Source organism: Physeter macrocephalus, chromosome 2, assembly GCF_002837175.3.
Source record: "Physeter macrocephalus isolate SW-GA chromosome 2, ASM283717v5, whole genome shotgun sequence".
Lineage (NCBI taxonomy): Eukaryota > Metazoa > Chordata > Mammalia > Artiodactyla > Physeteridae > Physeter > Physeter macrocephalus.
This window is the reverse complement of record NC_041215.1, coordinates 35278977-35303591: the sequence shown is the minus strand read 5'-3', so window position 1 is coordinate 35303591 and position 24615 is coordinate 35278977. Positions and strand designations below refer to the sequence as shown.

Here is a 24615-nt window from a genome sequence, read left to right as displayed (position 1 = left end):
CCCACTAATTTACATGTGTCTGTGTGCATTCATGTATAAAGAAAGGCGGAATAAGGCTGATTTTCTTATGTTGCTCATCCATAAGTGAATGAATGCATTTGTTTATAATCCTGGGATTAACATTTGGATTTTTTTAAAATTAACATTTGAAAGACACAGTAAAACTATAAATATTTAACTTTGTGAAGCTGAGGTTTGTCTACTTTCTAAAACATTTTAAAATGTTTTTTAAAGTTTTGTGGTATTGAAGTATTTTCATGGATTTACTCTTGTTTTCTTAACATTACATTGGCTGCTTATTTTATTATAGGAGTTTACATTTTCTAATAATGTAGCAGTCATGGTGTCATTTGTTTCAATTTGGGTGGTGCCTTTGTTCAGTTTTCAGTAAACAAAATTATGTGAAGTGTTTTAGCTTTTAATTATTTAGATAATAATCCAGAGAGAAAGAAATAGAAAATTCCTGTTTTTCTGTTAGGAAATTTTGAAGTTGTAGCCTACCTACAAGGACAACTACTTTTAAAACATTTAAAAATGAATAACTCTGGGGATGACTGCTGTTGGATATGGAGTTTCTTTTTTGGGTACTGAAAGTGTTCTGAGATTATGGTGAGGGTTATACATTCTCAGTATTAACCACTGAACTGCACTGTATGCTTTAAATGGGTGAATTTTTTGATACATGAATTATATCTCAATAAAGCTGTTTTAAAAAACAGTAACTTCTGGTTATATCATGCAGACTCAAGGTGGACCCATTTATTTTTCTAGATGCTGGACCCATTATCTTTAAGCAGCCCTGAAAATTCTGGCTCAGGAAGTTGTCCATCACTTGATAGCCCTCTGGATGGGTAATGTTGATTGTAGTTTTTGTTTTTTAATATATGTGGGTAAATATGCATATATATAACATGTCGAAGTATCAACTCTTTTGTGCTACATTCAGAGGAATGTAGTTGATACTCATCTATACTTACGGCAAATTGATGTTTTCAGTTTGGACAAATTTCTTAACTTCATGGGCTCAGTATCTTTTTTAGTTAAAATGATATCTGATTATAATATTTTGAGTTTCCTGCTTGCTAAATTGTGTTTGAAACTAAAGGCAAACTTAGAATTTATGTACGTTTACTTTTAAACCTGTGTTGGTGAAACTGCTGTCAAATTTTTCATAATAGGTTTTGTTTTGGAGATTCTTGAGTTGTTGCACCTGTTCAGGATTATGTTCATTCTGGCACCAAATTATAAATAGCATATATTCTTGGTAATTATGTCGCAGTATTTTGGTCAATTAAAGTTTAAGTACTTTTGTGAGACAACTGTTCAGGAATACAAGCCGGGGCAAGTTGCATCTGTGAATTTTTGGTTACAAGTGCTCCCTCTCTCTCGGTCTCAATCGGACAGTGTTCACCTGTAGCATGCAAAGTCAGTATCTTTATTAAGATCATGACCTATTTAATCTCCTCTGGAATTGGTTTATGAAAGCAAATTTGGAAAATATAACTAATATTGTATGGAACTTTACATTTAGTTTTTTGTTACCCATATACATGAAACCTTTGTCTGTGCCCATGTCTATCTCAAGATAGATGTTTAAAACATTTAAGAAATTCAGGGAAATTGTGTTGTGAAAGCTATATATTGAGTACTTAATATTTGAAAGACACTGTCCTAAGGTAGATAAGTATAAAATTGATGAGTTAGACGTTATTATCTCCTTGTTATAAATGCGGAAATAGTCTTAGGTGATTTGACAAGGTTGCAATAGCTAGTTTAAGTGGCAGAGCTAGGATTGAAACACAGGTGTTTCCATGCCTCTGTAATTCCAAAATGTATCATTCTTACCACTGTACTCTGTGGGTTAATTTTAAAAGCCAGGCTTTTTGCAGTGCATGTACTAAATAAGTGTTTGAAAAGAAGTTCCCTCTTTCTCAGTTAATGTTTCAGAGAGCGCGTGTATATGTGTATATATATGTATGTGTGTGTGTATATATGTATGTATATATGAAATATGTTATTTTATATATGTGTGTGTATATATACACATACAGATAGATATTGGTATTGCATAAAGATTTTTTTAAATGTCTTAAATATTTTGTCTTAAAATAACAAGACTTTTTCTACTTTTAGAGAGAGCTATCCAAAATCACGAATGCCTAGGGCCCAGAGCTACCCAGATAATCATCAGGAATTTTCAGGTTAGACTGTTCACATTCTAAATGTTTAAATGTTGTGTCATTGAATAATCTTTTGGCTGGGAGGGTGAGGGAACTTTTTTAAAACATCAAATAAAAATGAGTAAATGTGTTTTTTATCATTGGAAATATTTGACTTTTGTATAACTTGTATACAACTTTCTTGTGTGTCTTAATAGACTATGATAACCCTATATTTGAGAAATTTGGAAAAGGAGGAACATATCCAAGAAGGTATCATGTTTCATATCATCATCAAGACTATAATGATGGTAAGTTTATTAGATCAAACAGTTTGTTAAAAATCTCAGAAACAATAAAAATAAACTTGTTCCTATATCACTTAGTTTTCTGCTTAAAACTTTTTTTAAAGATATTGGATCATAATTAAAATTACAATAACATCTTAGCTTTATGCCAACTTACCTCATAATACTTATCTTTCCCTTAGAAAAAAAAGGAGTAGTTAAAAATGGTATTAATTAGAAAATTATTCCTTGATGTTGAAATGCATACTTGCATTGTCCTTTTAAGGAAAAAAAAATTGCTGCCTATAAACTTTCCAATTTTTATTTTGTATTTTAAATCATTATTGGAAATGAGAATAAAATATATTTTTTCTCCTTTTTATACAAAACTGAGGGAGTTCTATGCTTTTATGAATGTGTGTGTGTTAACCTAAGAGGTTACTTGAATTTATATTCAGATTCTGTTTCTGTTTTCCCCACTTTTCATTTCTGCTTTCACTTTTCTCTTCTTTGTATTTTTATTTTTTACTTCATGCTTCAGTGTTAACAAAGATATTTCTTTGCACTCTTAAAAAATACTATTCTTAAGTTTAAAACATATAATCAAATAATTGCTGTTTTAGTTTCTTAGCCTAGTCACAGAACAAATTTCTGTTCCTTATGTTACAAATTTTAAATACTTTTAATTATAATATATTAATAAAAGTTGCAAGGTAATTCTGTTTTCACTTTGTAGGTCGTAAAACTTTTCCAAGAGCTAGAAGGACCCAGGGGACCAGCTTCCGGTCTCCTGTGAGTTTCAGTCCTACAGACCACTCCTTAAGCACTAGTAGTGGAAGCAGTATCTTTACCCCAGAGTATGATGAGAGTCGAATAAGAAGAAGGGGAAGTGACATAGACAATCCTACTTTGACTGTAATGGACATCAGCCCACCCAGCCGCTGTGAGTAATAGAAATTGCCATAGTGAAATGTGTAGCAGAGCCTTTGCAGAATTTTATAGTATTAAAAAAGAATAAATACCAAGCCATTCTTCACGGTGAGACCAGAATCTCAAAAGAGGTAAAAATGGTATTTCTAAAGGTGGTTGTAATGTCAGGTATAAGCATGGTATTACTGCTATTACTTTAAATGATTCTGTCCTTTGCTTTTATCAGGAAAATTGTTACCAATTACTCATTCATTCATTCATTCCACATATCCTTATTGAGTGCTTAGCTCTGAGATTTCATATTTGGCCTCTAAGATGTAATCTAATGGGGAGAATGATGTGCATAGGAATTCACCAGTTAAGGAGGTGACATGTGCAAGAGGCCATGATATATTCTGAAAATGGGGAATAGTTCATTTTTGGCTGAAGTAGAGGGTATCTTACTTGAAACAGTAGAAGTAGAATTAGAATGGTAACTAAGGCCGGATTGTGAAGTATTTGAATTGTATCATGTAAGCAACGTATAAAAGATTCATGCTCAAAGATATTTATTGCAGCAATATTTTTATACTCTGAATTCCTCCATTTTGTGCTAGTGTTGTCATATTTTACTTTCACATCTGCAACTCTCACTACATTGCTGCTATTTTTGCCTTAGACAACTGTATTTTAAAGTGATTAAAAATTGGAGAAGAATGTCTTTTAAATATACCTCCAGTTTATTTCTGTAGATCTTTATGTAGATCCAAGAGTCTGTCAGGTATCAAATTCCTATTGCCCAAAGAATTGTTTATAACCTTTTCTTGTAGTACGAGTCTGCTGGTAATAAATTCTTTCAGCTTTTGTTTGTTTGAAAAATTCATATTTCTCCTTTATTTTTGAAAGATATATTTTTCTAGGTATAGAGTTCTGGGCAGTTTTTTTTCTTTCAGCACTTGAAAGTTATTTCTCCATTGTCTTCTGGCTTGTATACTTTCTGAGGAGAAGTCTGCTGTATTTCTTATCTTTGTTCCTCTGTATATAGTGTGCTTTTTCCCCCACTGGCTGCTTTCAAGATTTCCTCTTGTTAGAATGAGAGCGATGGTCTTTCCAGCTTTCTACATTGTAGGCAGCTGAAAAACTAATTACAGATATTACTGCAATAAAGATTAGAAGTAGTGCATCTAACATAATCAGTGGCATCTTAAATTGAGTGAAAGATACTATTATATTTATAATCAGGTGAAAAAAAATCTCATTGGAAAAAATTAGTCATAGGGATCTGAACCTTGTTTGGATTTAGAATTCTTATAGTTTTCAAAGATGATGATCATTATGAATTTGGATGAACATGATTTTCCCTTAATATCCAAGCATATTCAATTAAGGATATCACTAATGCAGTAGTCCTTAACCACCGTGTGCCATTGGGCTATTCCATTTTAAGAAAATGTTCTTTTTTAGCACCTCGTGCTCCAACCAACTGGAGATTGGGCAAACTGCTTGGCCAGGGAGCCTTTGGCAGGGTCTACCTCTGTTATGATGTTGATACAGGAAGAGAATTGGCTGTTAAGCAAGTTCAGTTTGACCCAGATAGCCCTGAGACCAGCAAGGTAAGAATCACTGCATAAGCTGCTTTGTCACATTATAAGAAGCATTTTTACTAAAATAAATATAACACATAATAGAATTTTTTGTTTTTCCTCAATACAAATTATTTGCAAAAAAAAATAGATAACTAGATATGTTTGTTTACTTTGTACTATAGATTTTTCTCTTTTAGTACTCAGTTATATTCCTAATGTGATTTAGTGTTGCTTTAGCATACCATCAAGGATTGTTACAAAAGTTATTATTGTTTAGAGACTTTAAAATGTTTATTCCTTGGGAAGTGAAAATTTCAGAGTGAAATCACCTTGATGGTTGATGGTCCATGAAGTTAGAATTTTTTTGCTTTTACTAGCAATGCTGTAAAGACTTAACAGTGAGTTCTGTCTTTCAGGAAGTAAATGCACTTGAATGTGAAATTCAGTTGTTGAAAAACTTGCTGCATGAGCGAATTGTTCAGTATTATGGCTGTTTGAGGGATCCCCAAGAAAAAACACTTTCCATATTTATGGAATATATGCCAGGGGTAAGTTAGTACATCCTTTGAAAATAGAGATATTCTATTTAAAGTCTTAGTTGAGAATAAAGAAAAACAACAAAACTTTGATTATAAAATGTTAAGGACATTTTGGAAGAGTTTTAAATGAGAACTGGGTAATATAATTTTATTTTCTGTCTTCTTCATCTATCTATATATTTTTTAACTCATTTTTAAAAAATACTAAAGTATACTGAAATAGGTTGCAGACATCACAGCAGTCTATACTCAGATTTCCCTAAATGCCCTAAAAATAACCTGTAATAACTGGTTTATCCAAACCAGGACTCAGTCCAGGACCACACATTACATTTTGCTACTATGTCTCTTATTCCTCTTTTAATTTAGAACAGTTTTAGGTGACAGATTCGACAAAGAGACCAAGCTGTTGGTGCTTTGTGACCACCTAGAGGGGTGGGATAGAGAGGGTGGGAGGAAGACGCAAGAGGGAGGAGATATGGGGATATACATATAGGTATAGCTGCTTCACTTTGTTATAAAGCAGAAACTAGCACACCATTGTAAAGCAATTATACTCCAATAAAGACGTTAAGAAAAAAAAAAAGAAAGAGACCAAACTAGTTGTTCTGTTGACAGTCTCATCGCATAGATTTCTCCCCTTGCATCCTTGTGTTGGTGTTTAGTTTGTTCGTTTATCCCCGTATTTCCTGTAAACTCCCAAGTTAGATCTAAAATCTAAATTATATTCAAATTCAGCATTTATTCGCATGCATCCTAAATGATGCTGTGCATCCCATTAGGAGACATACAATTTCTGGTTGTTCTACTGGTAGTGATGCTAAGATTGACTGCTTGACTAGGGTGATTGACGTCCTGATTCTTCCATTGTAAAGTTTTGTTTTTTCCTGAAGACCAGAAAGTAATCTGGGCTTACAGCAGTGGCACATAGGAATATCCAGTTCCTTTTCAACCATCCACCTAATGTTTTTAACACAGATTGATAGTCATTGCCTGAGTCAGTAATTTCATTGGGAGGTGAAAAATGTGATTTGCAAAAAGCTCTGTCATTCCTTCTTCATTTTTTTTTTAGTATTTGTAGAGTACATTTTAATACTAATGATTTTCAAGATGGTGGTATATTTACTCAAAAATACATTCATTCTCATAATAGGTAGTATATGTTAGAAAAAGGCTTGATTTATGGGTCTTTAAGGAAATAGGTCATTAGAATTGTATGTAGAGTGTACAGGTTGCAGTTTAATCTTGTGGATCAATAAAACTGTGGATCAGTATTTCATAGTACAGTTGTCCCTCGGTATCCCCAGGGAATTGGTTCCAGGACCTCCCACAGCTATCAAAATCCAAAGATGCTCAAGTCCTTTATATAATGGTGTAGAATTTGCATATAAGTTATGCATATCCTCCCATATACTTTGTCATCTCTTAATTACTTAGAATAACTAATACACTGTAAATGCTATGTAAATAGTTGCCAGTGCAGCAAATTCAAGTTTTGCTTTTTGGAACTTTCTGGAATTTTTTTTTCCAAATATTTTCAGTTAGCAGTTGGTTGAATCCCCAGATGTGAGGCCTGCGAATACAGGCCGATTGTAATGGTCTTAAACCATCCTTGGTCTTACAACAGCAACAGTAAATTTTACTTTGATTTTTATCTTCATGAATAATTGTTTATAGGGACACCACTGTTATTATTCATCATTGCTACTTTTTTATTTTCAAAGATTATGTTGGCAGTGTAAATTGTTTTTTAAAATTTAGTCTACAGAAGTAATCCAAAAGAAGGAGAAAGCTGTGAACGTTTATTTTAGTACTATCTGTGATGGAAAAAGTGGAAATATCAATTCCCCTAGTGGAAGTAAATTATGATGGCATTGTCCAAGAGAGTATATATTAAAAATTAAAATTGTGAAGCCTATGTAGCAAAGTTGGAGGAAGTACTTAGAGAAAAAGAATATAAAATGCTTTTTTAATATTGGTAATGATATTTTAAAAGTATCTGTATTTGGACAAAACATTAGAAAAATGAAAATGTATTATGTTGGGATTGTGATTGACTTTTCTCTTATTCAGATTCCCATTACTGTTTGTGCAACAAATATTTAAATTAAAAATAAGGAAATAACTATGAATAAATGTGAATAGAGACCCAGATTGTTGAAGATAAAATTAATTAAATGGCTCATTGGTTAGAACCAGTTTACATCGCAAATAGAGATATGGGTAATCTTTTTATATTTAGCAATTTTAAGACCAAACTAGGACTATTCAGGAAGAGGCGTTAGATCATGTTCCTCATTAGGTTTTGTAAAGGCAGCTGTCTTTTCAAAGTGTAGGTTATCACTCCTTTAATTTGAAAAGCATGTTACTAAATTAATGATAGTTCACTGACAACCTAAATGAATTATGTGTACGGCAAGCCCATTTCATATATGGGATGGAAATAGATGTTCGTAAACTTTCCTGAATCTCCAAGTCTGTAAATGATGCTATATAATTTCTTTCATTAAATTTGGTATAATGGACCCCTTTATGCCCTAGATTCAAGCTTTGCCAAAATTGTCATTCCATTCTTCAGTTTTTCCCAGCATAACATTCCATTCCTTAGTCTATCTAGAACTACTTTCACACCAGAACCATAACTTTCTTTTATTTCCAATACCTGGCCTAGCAGTTGACTTCTCTCTGTTACTCTTACACACACACACACACACACACACACACACACACACACTGTTTTTATCTGACACAGTGCTTTCCAGCCCATTCCAGTTGTTCACACTGAAGAAGATAATATTTTCATGTTACACAGCAGTAAACAGACTACACTGATGGAGCTATTAGCACCATGGGCCACAGTTCCAGCTGCCTGAGGGCCTAGAGGATCTGTAAGTCTGACACTCATTTTTAGCCTACAAGTATCTGGGGGCTTATGGTTTGGAAAGCTCAGTTCTAGCTGTGTTATTTTGTGCATTACTACAAGTAGAGACATAATAAGTTGACTGAAGCACAAGCCGCATTGAGTTATAGGTATGACTGGTTGTCTGGGTTCACTCACTGCCTAAGGCTTTCCACACGTGTTTGCAAGTTGGGGTCAGCAGAATTGCATCTTGCTGTTTCTTCAGGGATTGCTCCTGAATAGTGGAAACAGCAAATGGCTAAACCTGTACAATCCAAGGATCTATTTTTGTATGACAAAGTACACAGTTTACCAAAATTCAAGGAAAGACAGGAACATTTGGATATGTTATCTCTAAAAGATTTTGTCCCTCAGGAAGCATTTTATTTCCATCTTTTAAAGTTGTGATTATTTATCAAATTTGCACATTGGAATCAGCAGGGAAGCTTTTTCAAAATTCAAGTGCCTATGTCTTACTTCAGATTGATTCCCTATTCTCAGAGATGGCACCTCATCCTGCCTAAAACATGTAAGAAAATTAGAAATTCCTTTTTAATATATTTTTCTGATGTTTTGAACTAAAATGGTGAGTATATAAAAGAAAAACTTTAAAATCTCACATGTGTTCTGATCTTCTAATCATACCCATTCTTTCTCCTGAGAAGTAAATTTGCAGGTATCAATAAAACTGTGTTTTAAAAACAGAGTAAGAACAAAATAAATAAAATTAAAGTAGGACGTATATAGAAGAGCAAGTAGGAAAATCAAAAATGTACTCAGGGCAAAAACAATGCAAGATAAAAGTACTGGAGAATTTTAAAAAATACAGTTGCAAGGAACAGGAGATAGAACCAGCATAGTCATAGAAACAAGGGTATCAGTCAAAGAATAGTTTTAAAGGCTTCCTTCCACAATTCTAATCAGGGAATATAGTAGAGTTTTATGTTAAGTTAATGGCATATAATGTCCTTCCTGAGAATTCCCATGCTCTCCAATTAAAGCCTCCCAATCATGAACTAGGATTCTCCAAATTAAAATGTCTAGTTTTAAGATAAATAAGTCATGGGAATGTAATATACAGCATAGGAATATAGTCAATAATACTGTAATAACTTTGTACAGAGATAGATGGTTACCAGACTCATCGTGGTGATCATTTTGTAATGCATTTAGATGTTGAATCACTATGTTATACACCTGAAACTAACATGACATTGTATGTCAACTAAACTTCAATTAAAAATAAATAAAATATTGTAAAGCAGTTATACTCCAATAAAGATGTTAAAAATAAAATAAAGATCACTTTATTCAGTTGATAAGAATAATAGATAAATATACATGTACACATCTTTAAAAATAAAGATTTACTAGTAGTTTTCATTTCAAACCATACTATAGTTTTCTTTCGTTTTCTTTTATCCTAGGGTTCAATTAAGGACCAACTAAAAGCATATGGAGCTCTTACTGAGAATGTGACTAGGAAATACACCCGTCAGATTCTGGAGGGAGTCCATTATTTGCACAGTAATATGATTGTTCATAGAGATATAAAAGGTAAGTAATGATATATTTTTTAAGTACACAGTTCTTTTAACGAAACATGTGCTGTGGTTAAGAAATTCAACATTTAATACATGTATCTTTAAAATACCATGGGAAAACAGTTCCAGCTAGTTGTGTTGTTCAGGTCGCCACAAGAGGGAAGCTCCCCTGTTGGGGCTCACAGAATCAGTAAAGTTCAAATGAGCATGAAAGTGAGACATGTTTTCACACATAGCGCACAGGCATTCGAACATAGCGGTTAAGAATAGGGGCTCTGAATTTGACCTGATTCAGATTCAGGCTTTATCCATCACCAGATGTGTGACCTTAGATGAGACAATCTCTCTATGCCTCAGTTCCTCATTTTTAAGGAGAGTGATAATAGTGAACAGCTCACAGGATTCTTACAAGGATTAAATGAGTTAATGCATATAACATGCTTAAAACCGTTCTTGGTACCTAGAAAGCACTCAGAAGTTAGTTACGGTGATGATGTACTTTATGCTGAGATCATATTTAAAGCTGAGGTAATGGGCATTACCATTCCATTGGACCTAATGGACATAATGATTACGGATCATTACCTAAGGGAGAGAATGAGAAGAGAGACCAAGACTGAGCTTTGATAAACTGCAACTCAGTTAAGCTCACGTTTTAAAACTCAAAAACTCAACTGTTTTCATGGATCAGTTACATAAGGTAACTGCATGAAGTGAGACACGGTAGTGGTGGAGGTATGTAAGTTTGAGAGTCATAAAACTCTGTACTGCAAAGCACACTGAGAGGCTTCATTCTGTAAAAACCAGGTTGTGACCCGAATATAAAGATCACTTTATTCAATCATTTGACGAGAATAATGAACAAATACACAACACACATTTATAAATAATAAATTGAAATTTTTTTTTCCATTGGTCTTTCTAGGGGCTCTTATGAGCTTCCAGGGATTTACTTCCTTTCTGTGGTATGTCACACCCTGAATACGGCCATATTCAGGCTACAGAGAACATTCCTAACCAGTGTCTGGTCATAGAGTAGGATCTGCTGCAGAATGCCTGAGCCAGATCACATGTAAAGAATGGACCTTGCTAGTGAGTCTTAGAGGATGACAACATGGCTCATGATCTGAAAGAAACAGGAGCCTGTCTTTCACCTCAGGGTCTATCCAGCTTAGGCAGATCTCAGCTATCAAGTTCAAAACCCGAAAGCTTAAAGAACGACATAAAGTGGTGACCATTTTATAATGTACGGAAATATTGAATCACAGTGTTGTACACCCTGCAACTAACGTAGTGTTGTAGGTCAAGTATACTTCAATTAAAAAAAAAACACATAGGAAAATGATTTGTGAATTATTCTCTTAGGAATAATCTCTATTCAAGCCAGTTTCTCTTTACCCCTGATAATAAGATAAGGTAAAGGAACCGAGGGGAGCTACCCCCCAAGCGAATCCTCCTCTATCCTTGTCAGTAAAATGAGGAGGTTGGAAACAAGCTGATTTAAAAACATTATAGGGGAAATATATTGATAAGAAAAATGTAAGGTATAAAATTGGATAAAGCAGTATGATCTCAAGTTTGTAAAATTAAAGTATGACCTAGAAGAACAATCTCTACATGATTAACAGTGGTTATTTCCAAGTGGCAGAATGAGTGATCGTTGTTTTTCTCCTTCATACTTTTTACTTTTTATGTATTTCCTAAATTTTTATAATGAGCAGTTTTTAAATGGCGAGGGCAGAGGAAAGCTAGTTGATTACTTTTAAGTTTAGACTCATGAGTTCTTAATGAAACCTAGGGTAAAAATTAATTGATCATTGTTGCTAGGGAACCAACTCATTATTTCATAATAGGGTTTCTTTATTGGACCTTTCTTTTATGAACTGTACTGAGGACTAAATAATGGATGAAAGGAAACTTACCTTTATAAAAATATTTTGGCTAACAAAAAGCAGGAATGATAGAATAGTACCATTTTACAATGACTAACAGATTAGTAGACATAAGCACTAAACATTTAATAGCTGTTAACATCACTTCACACAGACAGTCTGTCATTACATACTTCCTATTTATAGACTATATCATTATCTACAAAGTAGTTTTGCCAAAAAAAAATTTTTTTGAACCTGAATCTGATCAAGCCTCTAGATTCAGCTACCAAATTGGAGAATTATAGAATATATATATAGAACAGGTGAACATGTTAAATGACTCCTTGGGATGGACTCAGCAAAATCTAGACAATAAGAAAGCTATAGGCAGACAGCTTAGACTCTTCATAAACTGCAAAGAAAAAAAAAAAGGTTGGAGGGAACTTTAGGAAAGACTTAAAAGATGTATTAGTGATTCTCAATGTAAGGACCTTATGTGGATTCTGATTTTTTTTTTAAAGAAAAACTGAAGAAAACACTGAGTGTATTTTTTAAAAATTAGATAACTGTATTGGGAACCTGGCTATACATTTTCTCCTCAGCCCTTTGTATGGATGGCTGTTGGTTCAGTATTGGTGATTACTCCCCGGAGATAGCTCTCTCTGTCTGTGACCTGCCTGGGAGTGTTCCTTCCCAGCTGGTAACCAGTAAAAACTGGCTTGTTTCTTGTCCTTCCCCAGGTTAAATATTTTAGACACAGTGGCTTTTTTTGACAGAGTCCTTCTTTAAGAATTGGACAGCGGGAGATGTTAAAAAGGCAGTGCTGTGTTAGAGAATCACTGGTACCATGGCATACTTAGGCTTATGGCATGCAGAGAATGTATCCTTAACCCTCCCCGGAGAGAGGCTTTGGAAAGCCTTAATTGACTAGACTGGGAAATTTGCTGGGAGAACAGAAAGACAGGTACAGAAGTTCATGGTGGGGATGGACAGTCTGCAGTCTCTCCAGTCAATAATACAGATTTTCTCCACTATTCACTCTCCTTCTTAGAGTCCATTAAAACAAAAAAAAAGACAAATAGGGAATCTTTTTTTTAATATAAAATATGATTAAGGTTAGGAAGACTTAAAAATAATTCAGGTAAAATTTAGAAGCTAAAATTAGATAAGCTAATAAAATAAATGGCTCATTTAAAAACAGGTAGTTTATAGAAAAAGCTAAAAATAAGAATAGAAATAATTTATGTATGAAGAAACTAGACTTACAATCCCAGAAAAAAGATTGAGTTTAAAGAATGATAAAGGGGGGAAAATAGAGAATAAAAATAAATGAACCTAGCTCCTAGATCTTGGTTTCTGATACCATTCTTCAGTAAAATGAACTAGTGCTCCTTGGAGAAATGGCTGATTCTAGAAGTGGTACAGGAGATACACAAGGTGAGCCTGGAGCATCTTCTAGTACCAGAACATAAGATGATACTAAGAAACAAACAAACAGTCCAGAAATCAGATCAAGCAAGAACACAATGATTGAGGTATAGCAGAGGGACACAGGAGCCAATAGAGAGAGCTCCCAATGGCCAAAGCTGGAACAACTTGAGCAAAAAGTCATTGGATTATAACCCAAAGTATAAAATAAATATCCATGTGTTCAGACTGATAGAAATGGATGGTTGAATAAATAAATGGGAGAGAAGAGACAAATCTCCCATGCAGAATTATTCCCAATATATGTAACTACTAAGCCTGGAGCATAACTTCTCACTCCTTTACACATAGTGAACTTCTTCCAAAGAGCTAAGTATGGAAAAGGGGAAAGAGTAACTTTACAGGGGAGGACTCTGCAAACACCACCTCAGCCAGGCTATCAAGGTCAGTTTATAATAAATACAATTAAGTTTATTATAGAAGTAAATGAAATTTTAAAACAGAAACCTCAAAGCTTGCTTAGATTAGATTTAAAATATACTGTACAGAAATTGAGAATGAAGGATGAAAAAATTTTGATTATGAAGGTCCCTTAAGAGGTTCCTGAGGAGATGCTAGGTCCTCAGGGAAATAATCTATAGACATGAACTTCTTACTTTATGACAGAGAAATTGGGGCCAAGAGCCTGCTACTGCTTTCTTCATCCTTCTCTAAACTTCACATTCTTAGTCCTTTCCCCCTTTCTCTTCTTTTTCATCCTCGCCTCCCACTTGCACCAGTCCTTTTCAGTGGGAGAACCTTCTTAGGTCTTGAATCACACAGGTGACACTAAATATTCAGTGTTCATGTAATAAATTTTTAATGCACACTGACTGTATGACTGGCATTATGCCAGGTACTGCTTGGAAGGTGAAGAGCAGCCTGATTTTGGAGACAGATTGAAGAGTCTGCTAAGTAATTTTTTGCTGTTCTTTTATTTTGTATTCCAAATTGCCAATAAAAATAATGAAATGAGGATATTTCTTATTTTAGGCGCAAATATTCTGCGAGATTCAACAGGCAATGTCAAACTAGGAGATTTTGGGGCCAGCAAACGGCTTCAAACCATCTGTCTTTCGGGGACAGGAATGAAGTCTGTCACAGGCACACCATACTGGATGAGCCCTGAAGTGATTAGTGGAGAAGGCTATGGCAGAAAAGCAGATATCTGGTAGGTTTTGATGGGGGATTGGACCGAAAGCACATGCCATCTTAACATATTTCCACCCAGGATGGAATTTACTGAGGTAAATTTATTTTTTATACTTTTGAAATAGGATGTCAGGATTACAAGGATTAATATCATTTTAATTATGTGTGTTTGAGGCTTAGTAAGTGACTAAATAGAGATTTTGAACCGTCTTCCATTCTTTAGGAAGGATCTCTTTTTTAAACAGAGGACAACTTATTTTTATTTATTTTAATTAATTAATGTATTTATTTTTGGTTGCGTTGGATCTTCGTTGCTGTGCGTGGGCTTTCTCTAGCTGTGGCGAGTGGGGGCTACTCTTCGTTGTGGTGCACGGGCTTCTCACTGCGGTGGCTTCTCTTGTTGCGGAACATGGGCTCTAGGCACCTGCGCTTCAGTAGTTGTGGCACACGGGCTCAGCAGCTCTGGCACACAGGCCCAGTTGCTCCACGGCATGTGGGATCTTCCCAGACCAGGGCTTGAACCCATGTCCCCTGCATGGCAGGCAGATTCCCAACCACTGCACCACCAGGGAAGCCCAGAGAAATTTTTTTGATAGATATGCATTTTAGGCACCTAAAGACAAAGAATTTCTAGCGTTTGTATTCTTTGTAAGATAAAGACAAAAAACAATTATATTCAATGTCAGGTTAGAGAATTATATAAAGCAAAAATTATAAAATGAATAATATTCTTTGCCTAACAAATTTGAGAGCTTAAATTTTAGTTTATTTTCATTGATTTTTATGTTTAAACTACAGGTTTGTTTTTTTTTTAGCTCAAACACAGGCTGCTTACTTTATTATTTTTTAAAATTTATTTATTTTTGGCTGTGTTGGGTCTTCATTGCTGTGTGCGGGCTCTCTCTAGTTGCAGTGAGCGGGGGCTACTCTTTGTTGTGGTGCGCAGGCTTCTCATTGCGGTGGCTTCTCTTGTTGTGGAGCATGGGCTCTCCATGCATGGGCTTCAGTAGTTGTGGTGTGTGGGCTCAGAAGTTGTGGCACATGGGCTTAGTTGCTCCGCGGCACGTGGGATCTTCCCGGACCAGGGCTTGAACCCGTGTCCCTTGCATGGGCAGGTGGATTCTTAACCACTGCACCATGAGGGAAGCCCTGCTTACTTTATTTAACAATGAAATAGTAATAACAGTAATTTAGTTGTAACAAAGCCATCAACAGAGCAATATAAAAACAAAGCTCAAATTGTTTATCTCCTTTAAACAGGAAAAACCACCGTTAGTCTAGTGGTTCTCAAACCTATCCACACATTTGAGGAATGGAGGGAAGGAGGAGGATTGGTGCTTAAAAACTAGCTATACCCAAAGCCCATATCCGAACAGTTATATGAGAATCTCTCAAAAGTGGGGCTCAGGCAAAGATTTTTGAAGTATTGTCAGGATTGAGAACTACAAGCCTAAAGTAATAAGCAATAAAAACCATGCCTTCAAAGCAATTCAAAAGAAGAAGTTAAAAAGAAATATGATAAATTTCTTTCCCCTTATCCTGGGAAAAGGAGGGAAGCATCTATTCATTTCCTCATTATTTTTTATTCATTTTTGATTGCCCAGAGTTGAGTTTAGCAAACATCAAATATTGGAAGTTATGCAAACATTTTACCCAAATTGAAATTCTCACTACTTTACATTTAGAAAGCTCTTTCAAAACAATACCAGCTTTCAGAAAGAAAAGCACATTTTAAGTTTGCATAGGTGTTTAAACTGTTTGTTAAACTAAGAAGAGTCAATAAAATGCACTAGAAAGTATTTCACTAATAACAGTTATTATAAAACAATATTCATTTCATGTACCACAAATTAACTTTTTGGTGCAACAAGAGGAATATTTGAGTGTTTCCCATCTGTTTCTACAACTGTCAGAATTCATTGAAGTCTAGAATCCAAACATAAATTTTTCTTCAAGACTGCGTACATAAAATGCTTCCCCTCTAACTGCCCTCTGCCCTTGACAAATCCCTGTTGGGAGGTCCAGTAGTGTCTGCAGGCATATTTATCTTTAAAACAGACTTTCTTCATTTTTCAGGTTTGGGAAAGATACCACATCAAGTATGGATGTATTTTTCCTTAAGAATACATAAATTCACTTAAAGATGTCTCCTCAAATTCAGAAAACCCCGTTTCTTCAGCCCTTTGTGTCAGGTCTCCGTGTCAGTCGATCTTTTTTTTTTTTTTTTAAATTATTTTATTTCATTTATTTTTGGCTGCCTTGGGTCTTCGTTGCTGCGCACGGGCTTTCTCTAGTTGCGGCAAGCCGGGGCTACTCTTATTTGCGGTGCGCGGGCTTCTCATCGTGGTGGCTTTTGTTGTGGAGCACGGGCTCTAGGTGGGCGGGCTTCAGTAGTTGTGGCTCGCGGGCTCTAGAGCGCAGGCTCAGTAGTTGTGGCGCACGGGCTCTAGAGCGCAGGCTCAGTAGTTGTGGCGCACGGGCTCTAGAGCGCAGGCTCAGTAGTTGTGGTGCATGGGCTTAGTTGCTCCGCGGCATGTGGGATCTTCCCGGACCAGGGCTCGAACCCTTGTGCCCTGCATTGGCAGGCAGATTCTTAACCACTGCGCCACCAGGGAAGTCCTGTGTCAGTCGGTCTTAATCGCGTCATTCCTGCCCCAAACCCTTCTCTCAGGTTGTCTTCATTTGCGAGTGTCCACCAGACTATAGGAGCGGAGGAATTCTCCTCCAGTACCTGGAGGAGGCGCGGGGCCCGGGGCAGGTGTCCCCGCCGTCGGGTGCTGGCCACGCTGCAGGCCGGGCCCGCCGAAGCTACGCGCACCCCTGCGTCTTTTTGGCGCTTTGCGGCGGCCCTGGGACCCCGCGGGGCTGCCCGGGTTGCGGCGGCGGCGGCGGCGGCGGCGCCTCGGCAACTCGGAAGTGAGGAGAGGAAGCCGCTGCCGAGGCGTGTGGAACCGCCTGCCCGGCCCCGGCCCCGACCCCGACCCCGACCCCGACCCCGACCCCGACCCCGACCCCGACCCCGACCCCAGAGGCTCCGTGCGGGAGGCCGAGCGCCGACCTCAATTTTTACAGCCTTTTAATGAAACTTTACATTTGAAACCAAGTCGTATTTAAATGTATATGGACTTCACGCCTGTTTCTCATTTTGTAGTTAGTTAGCTGACTTCATGATGATGTTGTTTGTGTAAGGTCTTTCTTTTATTTCTTCTTAGGAGCGTGGGCTGTACTGTGGTGGAAATGCTAACGGAAAAGCCTCCTTGGGCGGAATTTGAAGCAATGGCTGCCATCTTTAAAATCGCCACTCAGCCAACGAACCCTAAGCTGCCACCCCATGTCTCAGACCATACTCGAGATTTCCTCAAACGGATCTTTGTAGAGGCCAAACTGAGACCTTCCGCTGATGAACTTTTAAGGCACATGTTTGTGCACTATCACTAGCAGCCAGTAACCTCTCCTGTGCCTCTACCCAGCTCCCATCTATTCATTCACCTTCTCTCTGACTGCACTTTTCTTTTTTATAAAAAAGAGAGATGGGGGAGAAAAAAAAGACAAGAGGGAAAGTGTTTCTCTTGATTCTTGGTTAAATTTGATTAATAATAATAGTATCCTAAAGTTTTTATATTTAATCTTTTTTTCCCTTACAAGAACTTGAAACTTTTTTTTTAAAATTTTTATAATGTACTGATGTGGTTCAGAGACATAAAGCACTTTAGTACATAGTCACTCTTTTTAGTACAAAAAGATCATTTGGAATACCTAAAGATTGTAGAGTCTTTCCCTGTGTCACTGACAGATTGGCAGTGATGGGGAGACATGGAAAACAAGGAGAAGAAAATAATGTATAATTTGTAGTTTTTAGTGATAGTATTTAAAATAGATTCTTGTTTGTGGGGTTGAGCCCTAAACTTGAGTTTAGGATAGGTACTCAGCTTAAAGAATATAGGTTCCTTCTTGTATCTGTATTCTTTAGATCCTAACCTCTGTCTACCAAGCTTTTTGCTCAGTAGGACTCTTGATAGAAAATATGAATCTCTAGGAGGTATGTTTGTTTGTTAATCCTAACCAGTATAATAAGCAAATACACTATAATAGATCCATGTTACTGGAATCTATAAACCTTGAGGGATAGCTTTCTGCTTAAAAAAAGAACAGATATTGTTTTATTTTAAAACAGATATGGGAAGTCAGTAAGCAAATCCAAATTAAAAGACAAAAGGAGATTGCTCTAATTAAATGTGTAAGCAGTAGAAGAGACCACATTTGCTGGTCAACAGAAATAATGAAAAGAAGAACTAAGTGTTGTTTAGTGTATTTTAAACTGTGTTCTTTAACTGAGGGGGAAAGTCCCAAAAATCAAGGGGAAGGAGAAATAGTCAAAATCTTGTATACTATATCTTCCCTGTTTCTAGCTCCTGATTCCCCATAGATAACATTGTTTAGGAAGTAAGAGTTTAACCTGCAGTATCCATGTGTTAAAAGCTAGTGTCACGATATGAAACCCTTGTTCTTGTTCTTTGGATCACAGACTACTAAAGCACCTCAAAAAACAGCATGTAAAACAGTGGTTTTCATAGCTGGGGTGAGGATAGTTTTGCTTGGCATTTGGCAATGCCTGGAAACATTTTTGGTTGTCACAACCAAGAGAATGCTAGAGGCATCTAGTGGTTAGAGGCCAGGGATGCTGCTAAACAAACTAAAGTATACAAGAACAGCACATCCAGCCCCCCAACAAAGAATTATCCTGCCCCAAATGTTAAAAGTGCAGAAGTTGAGAAACCCTGATATACATACCAGCCCCAGTTATAAATGAAAATGGCCATTTACAAAGCAGGTTCCTTGCAAAAAGTAAGTTTCAGAGAGTGATGTAATGCATAATGAGGGTTTTACAAGAGAAGATACCACTACTTCAAGTCGAGGGTGAAAGGTCTCAACAAACAGCCAGTAACAATCCTTTCCCTTCCAGCTGCATCTCGCACCCAAATCAGTAACTTCCATTTTAGACACAAAATGAACTTAAACACGGAGCCTATTGAATACACTCAGTCATCTGTGTGTATTCTTTCCTCAAAAGTCAATTCATAATTGTGGGAAAAGAAAGGCATATTAAAACAAAGTATTAGCTGCTTTATAGGAAGGTTAAAAACTGCCAGGTATTTCTAGTATAAGAGCAACGACATTAAGCGGAACGAGACAGCTGGGAAACTCCCACTATCTCTAATGGACTTGTGCTACTGAAAAACATGAATGATATCGGTAATTTGGCCACTTGCAATTTTTTTCAACGTATTAAAGCAAATGCTAAGTACTTTATTTTTAAAGGTCTAGAAAATAGTATTCTTCTTGGAGGCCCTAACTGTGATGCCTTTCATGGGATTCATAAGGGACTCTCAGGTATTTTGTTTTCTGCTGAAAGGTATGCTCGTTTAGGAACTCTTTTAAAATACTTTGTTTCTGAAGTTAAGTAGATCTTGCTTTACTGTATCAAGGTCCTATCTGGCATTCCCTGTAGGAATATTTGAAATTCCATTAGCTAGTCTGAGAAGAAGTCAAAGCACAAATATAGTTGTTAAAGTTTCTCGCATACCCTTATAATGAAAGGAAGCAGCTTGCAAGGAAGAACGTGAATTAATGGCCTACTCCCCCTGGGAAATCAACTGCCAAATCTTGTGCTATAAACATAGTCCCCAAGGATGTGGATCTATTATAATTTCTTTATCTTTTATGAGTGAAGCCATCTCTTCTACTTGAGCAAGGTCATGGTATCTGGACCAGTGGGCTTTTCCTTTGTTTCTTTGTATTGTGTGGTTGTGATTTCCTTTTGGCTCATTTTTGGTCTGTCAGGGTAATCAGCAGTGCAAAATATGAGACAGATGCTCTTTAAAGAGAAATCTTGGGAGACTGTGAAACCCAAAGCAAAATTGTTTGCTTTTTTTTCAGTCTCTTTTTCTTTTTGAAATGCTATAGAAAATAAAATTACCTGAAAAGAAACTACTACTTTAACACTGCTGCACAAGACCTTTGTTTTATAAGAAAAATATTACTAGCTATGGAAAAGTATTGTTCTTTATGTAAAGATTTAAGAATAGACTAATAGTTTACAGAGTTATATAAAAATGTGATGTGACTTTATGTCAGACAAGTTGTAAAGGTACCAAAAACCACAGTAAAAGTTAATATATATAAAAACTACTAGAACAAAAAAGCTTAAAGTGGGGTGAGGTATGAAAGACCAAAATTAAATTTAAAAAAGAAAATTTTCAAAGGAACCACCTCTATCGGGGCAGTTAAAATAACACTCCAATTTTTTCTTTCTAATAATGGTATGGATCAACAAATGAAATTTGAACTTTTTAAGATGACTCTAAATGTATTTTGTTTTTTAAATGCACAACTGATTCTTCTATACTGTAATGTTTCTTTGCTGAGGCTGGAAAATGACCAGACTGCTAACTTTGTGCCTTTAAAATGCATTCTGCTTTGATAGTGGCAGACTTCTTGGTGCTGGAGAAGATTCACTAGCAGTCTTATATGTGCTTTTCAGGAAATATCTTTCTACTTAGGCCTTGAGAGATTCAAAATGGCATGATTTAGGCTTGGACCAAATATAAGATCTTTTACATTGCAAACAAAGTGTATTGAATAAAAGGGTTGAAAAATATCATAATGACTAATGGAAGTTTTGATGATAATTCTTTAAAATGTATTTAAAAATATACAGACTTTGAAATTTTCAGTATGACTATCTTTAATTTTCCTCATTTACAAAACATGTTTCTAACCTGAAAAATGGTTAAAGACTACTGCCTTAGAAAGTTTTCAAAGGCACAGTCAACCTTACATAATTTATATAAGAGATTGAAATGTTAATGCACAGGCTGAACTATAAAAGAAAAATTAAAACTTATTTCATAGTACATTGAATTGGCTTTCACTTGAAGGAGTCTTTATCTTATTCCCAGTTGAAGCTACATTAAAAAGAGGAAACTATTTCTTTAGAGTAGCTTTCTTTGCTACTTCAACTCTTATATATGTCAGGTCTGGTGTGTCGTATTTCTGAGATGGAGTTGTTATAAGATACATGAAATCATTGAGAAAATCAAATCTGAATAGTTTATAGGACAAGTAAGCTTGGGTGCAAAAGCCAAGATGTTCGCCAGGTGCAAACTCCTTGGCCCACAGCAGAATTCTTTGTCACTGATTTCATTTGGGACTAATAGCATGATATAAATCACCTGGTGTCAACCAAGTATAGGAATCTATTGATTTTGTTTTAAATAAGGTGAATCCTTTTCATTTGCTTATTCAGTATTGTGGCTTATTATGTCGGGTACTAAATTAACTTATCCTTAAGGAGGTCACAGTTAGGAGGAAAAATGGGCAGTTACTTATTTTTATGGCATATCCTGAATCTGAAAGTTCAGCAATGATGTTTTAAAATGTTATTTCTTATGAAGTGAGGGAAAGCAATTTTGGGTAACCATTGGCTATTATAAACTAAAATGTCATTAACAACAGCAATTAAAAGTTTCCCCAAATTGGAGGGATCCGTGTAGGTCAAGCAACCTCTCTCTCAGGACTCCCTCTTACAAAACCCAGCCTCTGCTCAAACAGTTCCAGTGATGGGGGCATTTATTCCATTACATAGTACTTTTTCCTCCTTTTTCCTTTAAAGAAAAAAATATTTTCTTGTGGTATAAATTGTTAAAATACCCAAAACATTTGATAGAAATTGAATTCTGTCAACAGTGTTATTTATACTAAGATCAGGAAAATTTCTTGAGATCTTATTGTTGTATATGAAGTTTGGCCTTAGTTACAAATGCACTGTTCATATTTATTTGAATTTTAACATTGGTTAAAATGTCAATGGAAAGGAATTTGTTAATTTTTCGTAGTGCCTTTTTCTCTGTATGCCTTAATTTTGTTTTATATCAATAATAATTCAAGTTACCCACCGAAATGAAGGTTTTTCCAAAATCAGTAGGCTTCAAGAGTTGATTTGGCCTTAGACTGTGTATTGGCCCTTAAACATTTCTTAACGCCTGCTTCTTCCTCCTACCCTTTTCTACCTCTTTTTTTTTTTAATATGTTAGAAGAGCAACATTAGCATTGTTCTGTGGTAGACACATTGCAGTTTTACTAGACACAAATTCCTATAATAAGGATAGAAAGAGGTATTCTAATTCTAAAGAGACATAGTGAATTGTTTTCCAGGTTGATTACTTGATTTTCAATCACACTGGCACTGTCCAAATTCTTTGTGTGTCGTAGTTCAGTTATGATTTTCAAAGCAGAACTAGAAAGGTGGTTTTTGTCCTAAAGAGGTCATTTAAGTGGTTTACAGATGTTAAGGCAATGAGACTTAGGGCAATGAGCAAGAAATCCAGGGATAGCAAATTCTAATCCTTACTTTCTAACTAACATTTTGACTAAAACTCCACCTTACTTTTCTGTGCAGTGTGTGTGTGTGTGTGTGCGCGCGTGTGTGCGCGTGTGAGTGTGTGTGTTTGTGTGTGTGTGTGTGTTTGGAGTTGGTGCAGGGGTGGGAAGGAAGGAAACGTGTGAATGTCCAGTTAGATTAGTCTCTGTTCTTGGAAGAACAGCTCAAATGTGTGTGACCTACTGATGATGGAATGCCAGCACATTTTCCACAAGTAGCTAGTACAAACGGTTGTTTAATAAAGGTATTTATTGTAAATTGCCAAGCTCTTGGTTGCTAAAAGTAGATTAAAATTGAATTTGTATGTGTGTATAATAGCTTATATATAATTCTTAAGTAGAAAGTAATTGGTTTTGCATAGTTCTTCATGAGCTCTTTGGAATAGAAATTCTGCCAGACATCAAAACAAGCTTCCTTAGCTTACCAAGTGTTCAAAAGGAAATTTTACCTCTTTTTTGGTTGGCTAGGGAAGGTGTGCTGTGAAGCCACTGTTCCTACTTCATAGTCGTCTTTAGCTTTGCTTTAACTTCTGCCACAGTCTGGACAGGATGCCATAATAGGTGTGAAAGTATCAGGGCCAGCCATCTCTCTGTACTAACCTTTCAGAGCTGTAGATGGTAGTGAGCTCTCAGGGGTGTCTAGAGAACCTTCTCTAGGTTATAGTGAGAGCCAGACATGGTTTCGTTTCAGAAGGTCGAGGGAGGAGTCATAGCTATCATAAAGAAAAGAATAAATTTTACCTGTTGCCTGTATACAGTCTCTTATGTAATTCATATTTTTCATAATTGTGCATTTTAATTGACAGTAATGATATTTTTGTTAATAACAGCAAAGGCATTAAATCAGTGAGTACTATTATTCCCTATGCCTGATGACTTCTTGTTTGTATTTACAATCTGTATTATCAGAATCACTTTAAACCAAAGCTTTTATATTCTCTGCACACACAGCCAAAATGATTAGCACTGTTACTTCTGCCCACCTGTAAGCTAGTAGTATAAAAATGATAAAACAGGTACTAGTAGAATTTGTATCTCAATCTATCCTTCAAGTTAAAGACAGGTGCTCAGTGTTTGCATTTAGACATGCAAGAATTTACTTCAACTATTATGGAACTATGTAGACATTATGAGCTTGAGTTTGTACACGTGCCAATCTTATTAATGTCACTTGACCATACATTGACATATGATGCCTCAGGTTGGTGGCGTACTTTCTTCCTAATGTCTTAACATTTATGAACTTGTGTTTGACTTGAGGGGCATTTCAGGAAAGCTGTGAAGAAAAGTAGGTTATGGACTTTGTGTGCCATAGACACTTTGGAACGTAAGGACGAGTCTGCTCTCCAGCATACATGCAGAATTTGTCCCCAGGTAGGATTTCTGAGTCCCTTAATGCCAGTTGAGAACAGTGAAGTTTGTGACTATACTGAAAAGCACTTTTGTGTTCACTTATTTATGTAACTAACAATTGGTGACTTTAGCATTAGCATTACTTGGAGGGGAGAGATAAGTAACAAAATTACATCCTAACTCTATTAGATACTTAGGCTCCAAAATGGATTTGTCATGTTCTCATTTTTTCCAAAGACTTTTTTCCACCTGGAATAAGAAGAGAGAACTAGTGGAAACATTTGAGCTGGAAAGGTTTATGGGCAAAAAAAAAAAAAGTGGGCCAAACCCTTGCAATATACCTTGTTCAAGTGAAAGTACAGTGTCTAAGGATAAGAATACTTCTTTAAAAACAAACAGTTGTTTTT

General features: G+C 35.9%; 1 protein-coding gene across 2 annotated transcripts in view; it reads left to right on the top strand.

Moving 5' to 3' along the window:
• MAP3K2 (mitogen-activated protein kinase kinase kinase 2) overlaps positions 1-23667 on the top strand; it is a 111992-nt gene extending 88325 nt beyond the window's left edge. The window contains exons 9-18 of one of the 2 annotated variants that reach the window (XM_024114993.3): positions 772-851; positions 2134-2201; positions 2378-2470; positions 3183-3389; positions 4820-4968; positions 5358-5489; positions 9807-9936; positions 13577-13669; positions 14258-14435; positions 17629-23667. In XM_024114993.3, the coding sequence (XP_023970761.1) occupies positions 772-851; positions 2134-2201; positions 2378-2470; positions 3183-3389; positions 4820-4968; positions 5358-5489; positions 9807-9936; positions 13577-13669; positions 14258-14435; positions 17629-17854 (1356 nt within the window). In that variant the 3' untranslated portion in view covers positions 17855-23667. The remainder of the gene's footprint in view (positions 1-771; positions 852-2133; positions 2202-2377; positions 2471-3182; positions 3390-4819; positions 4969-5357; positions 5490-9806; positions 9937-13576; positions 13670-14257; positions 14436-17628) is intronic. The other variant, XM_024114994.3, reaches the window with a different exon arrangement.
• The last annotated feature ends 948 nt before the right edge of the window (positions 23668-24615 follow it).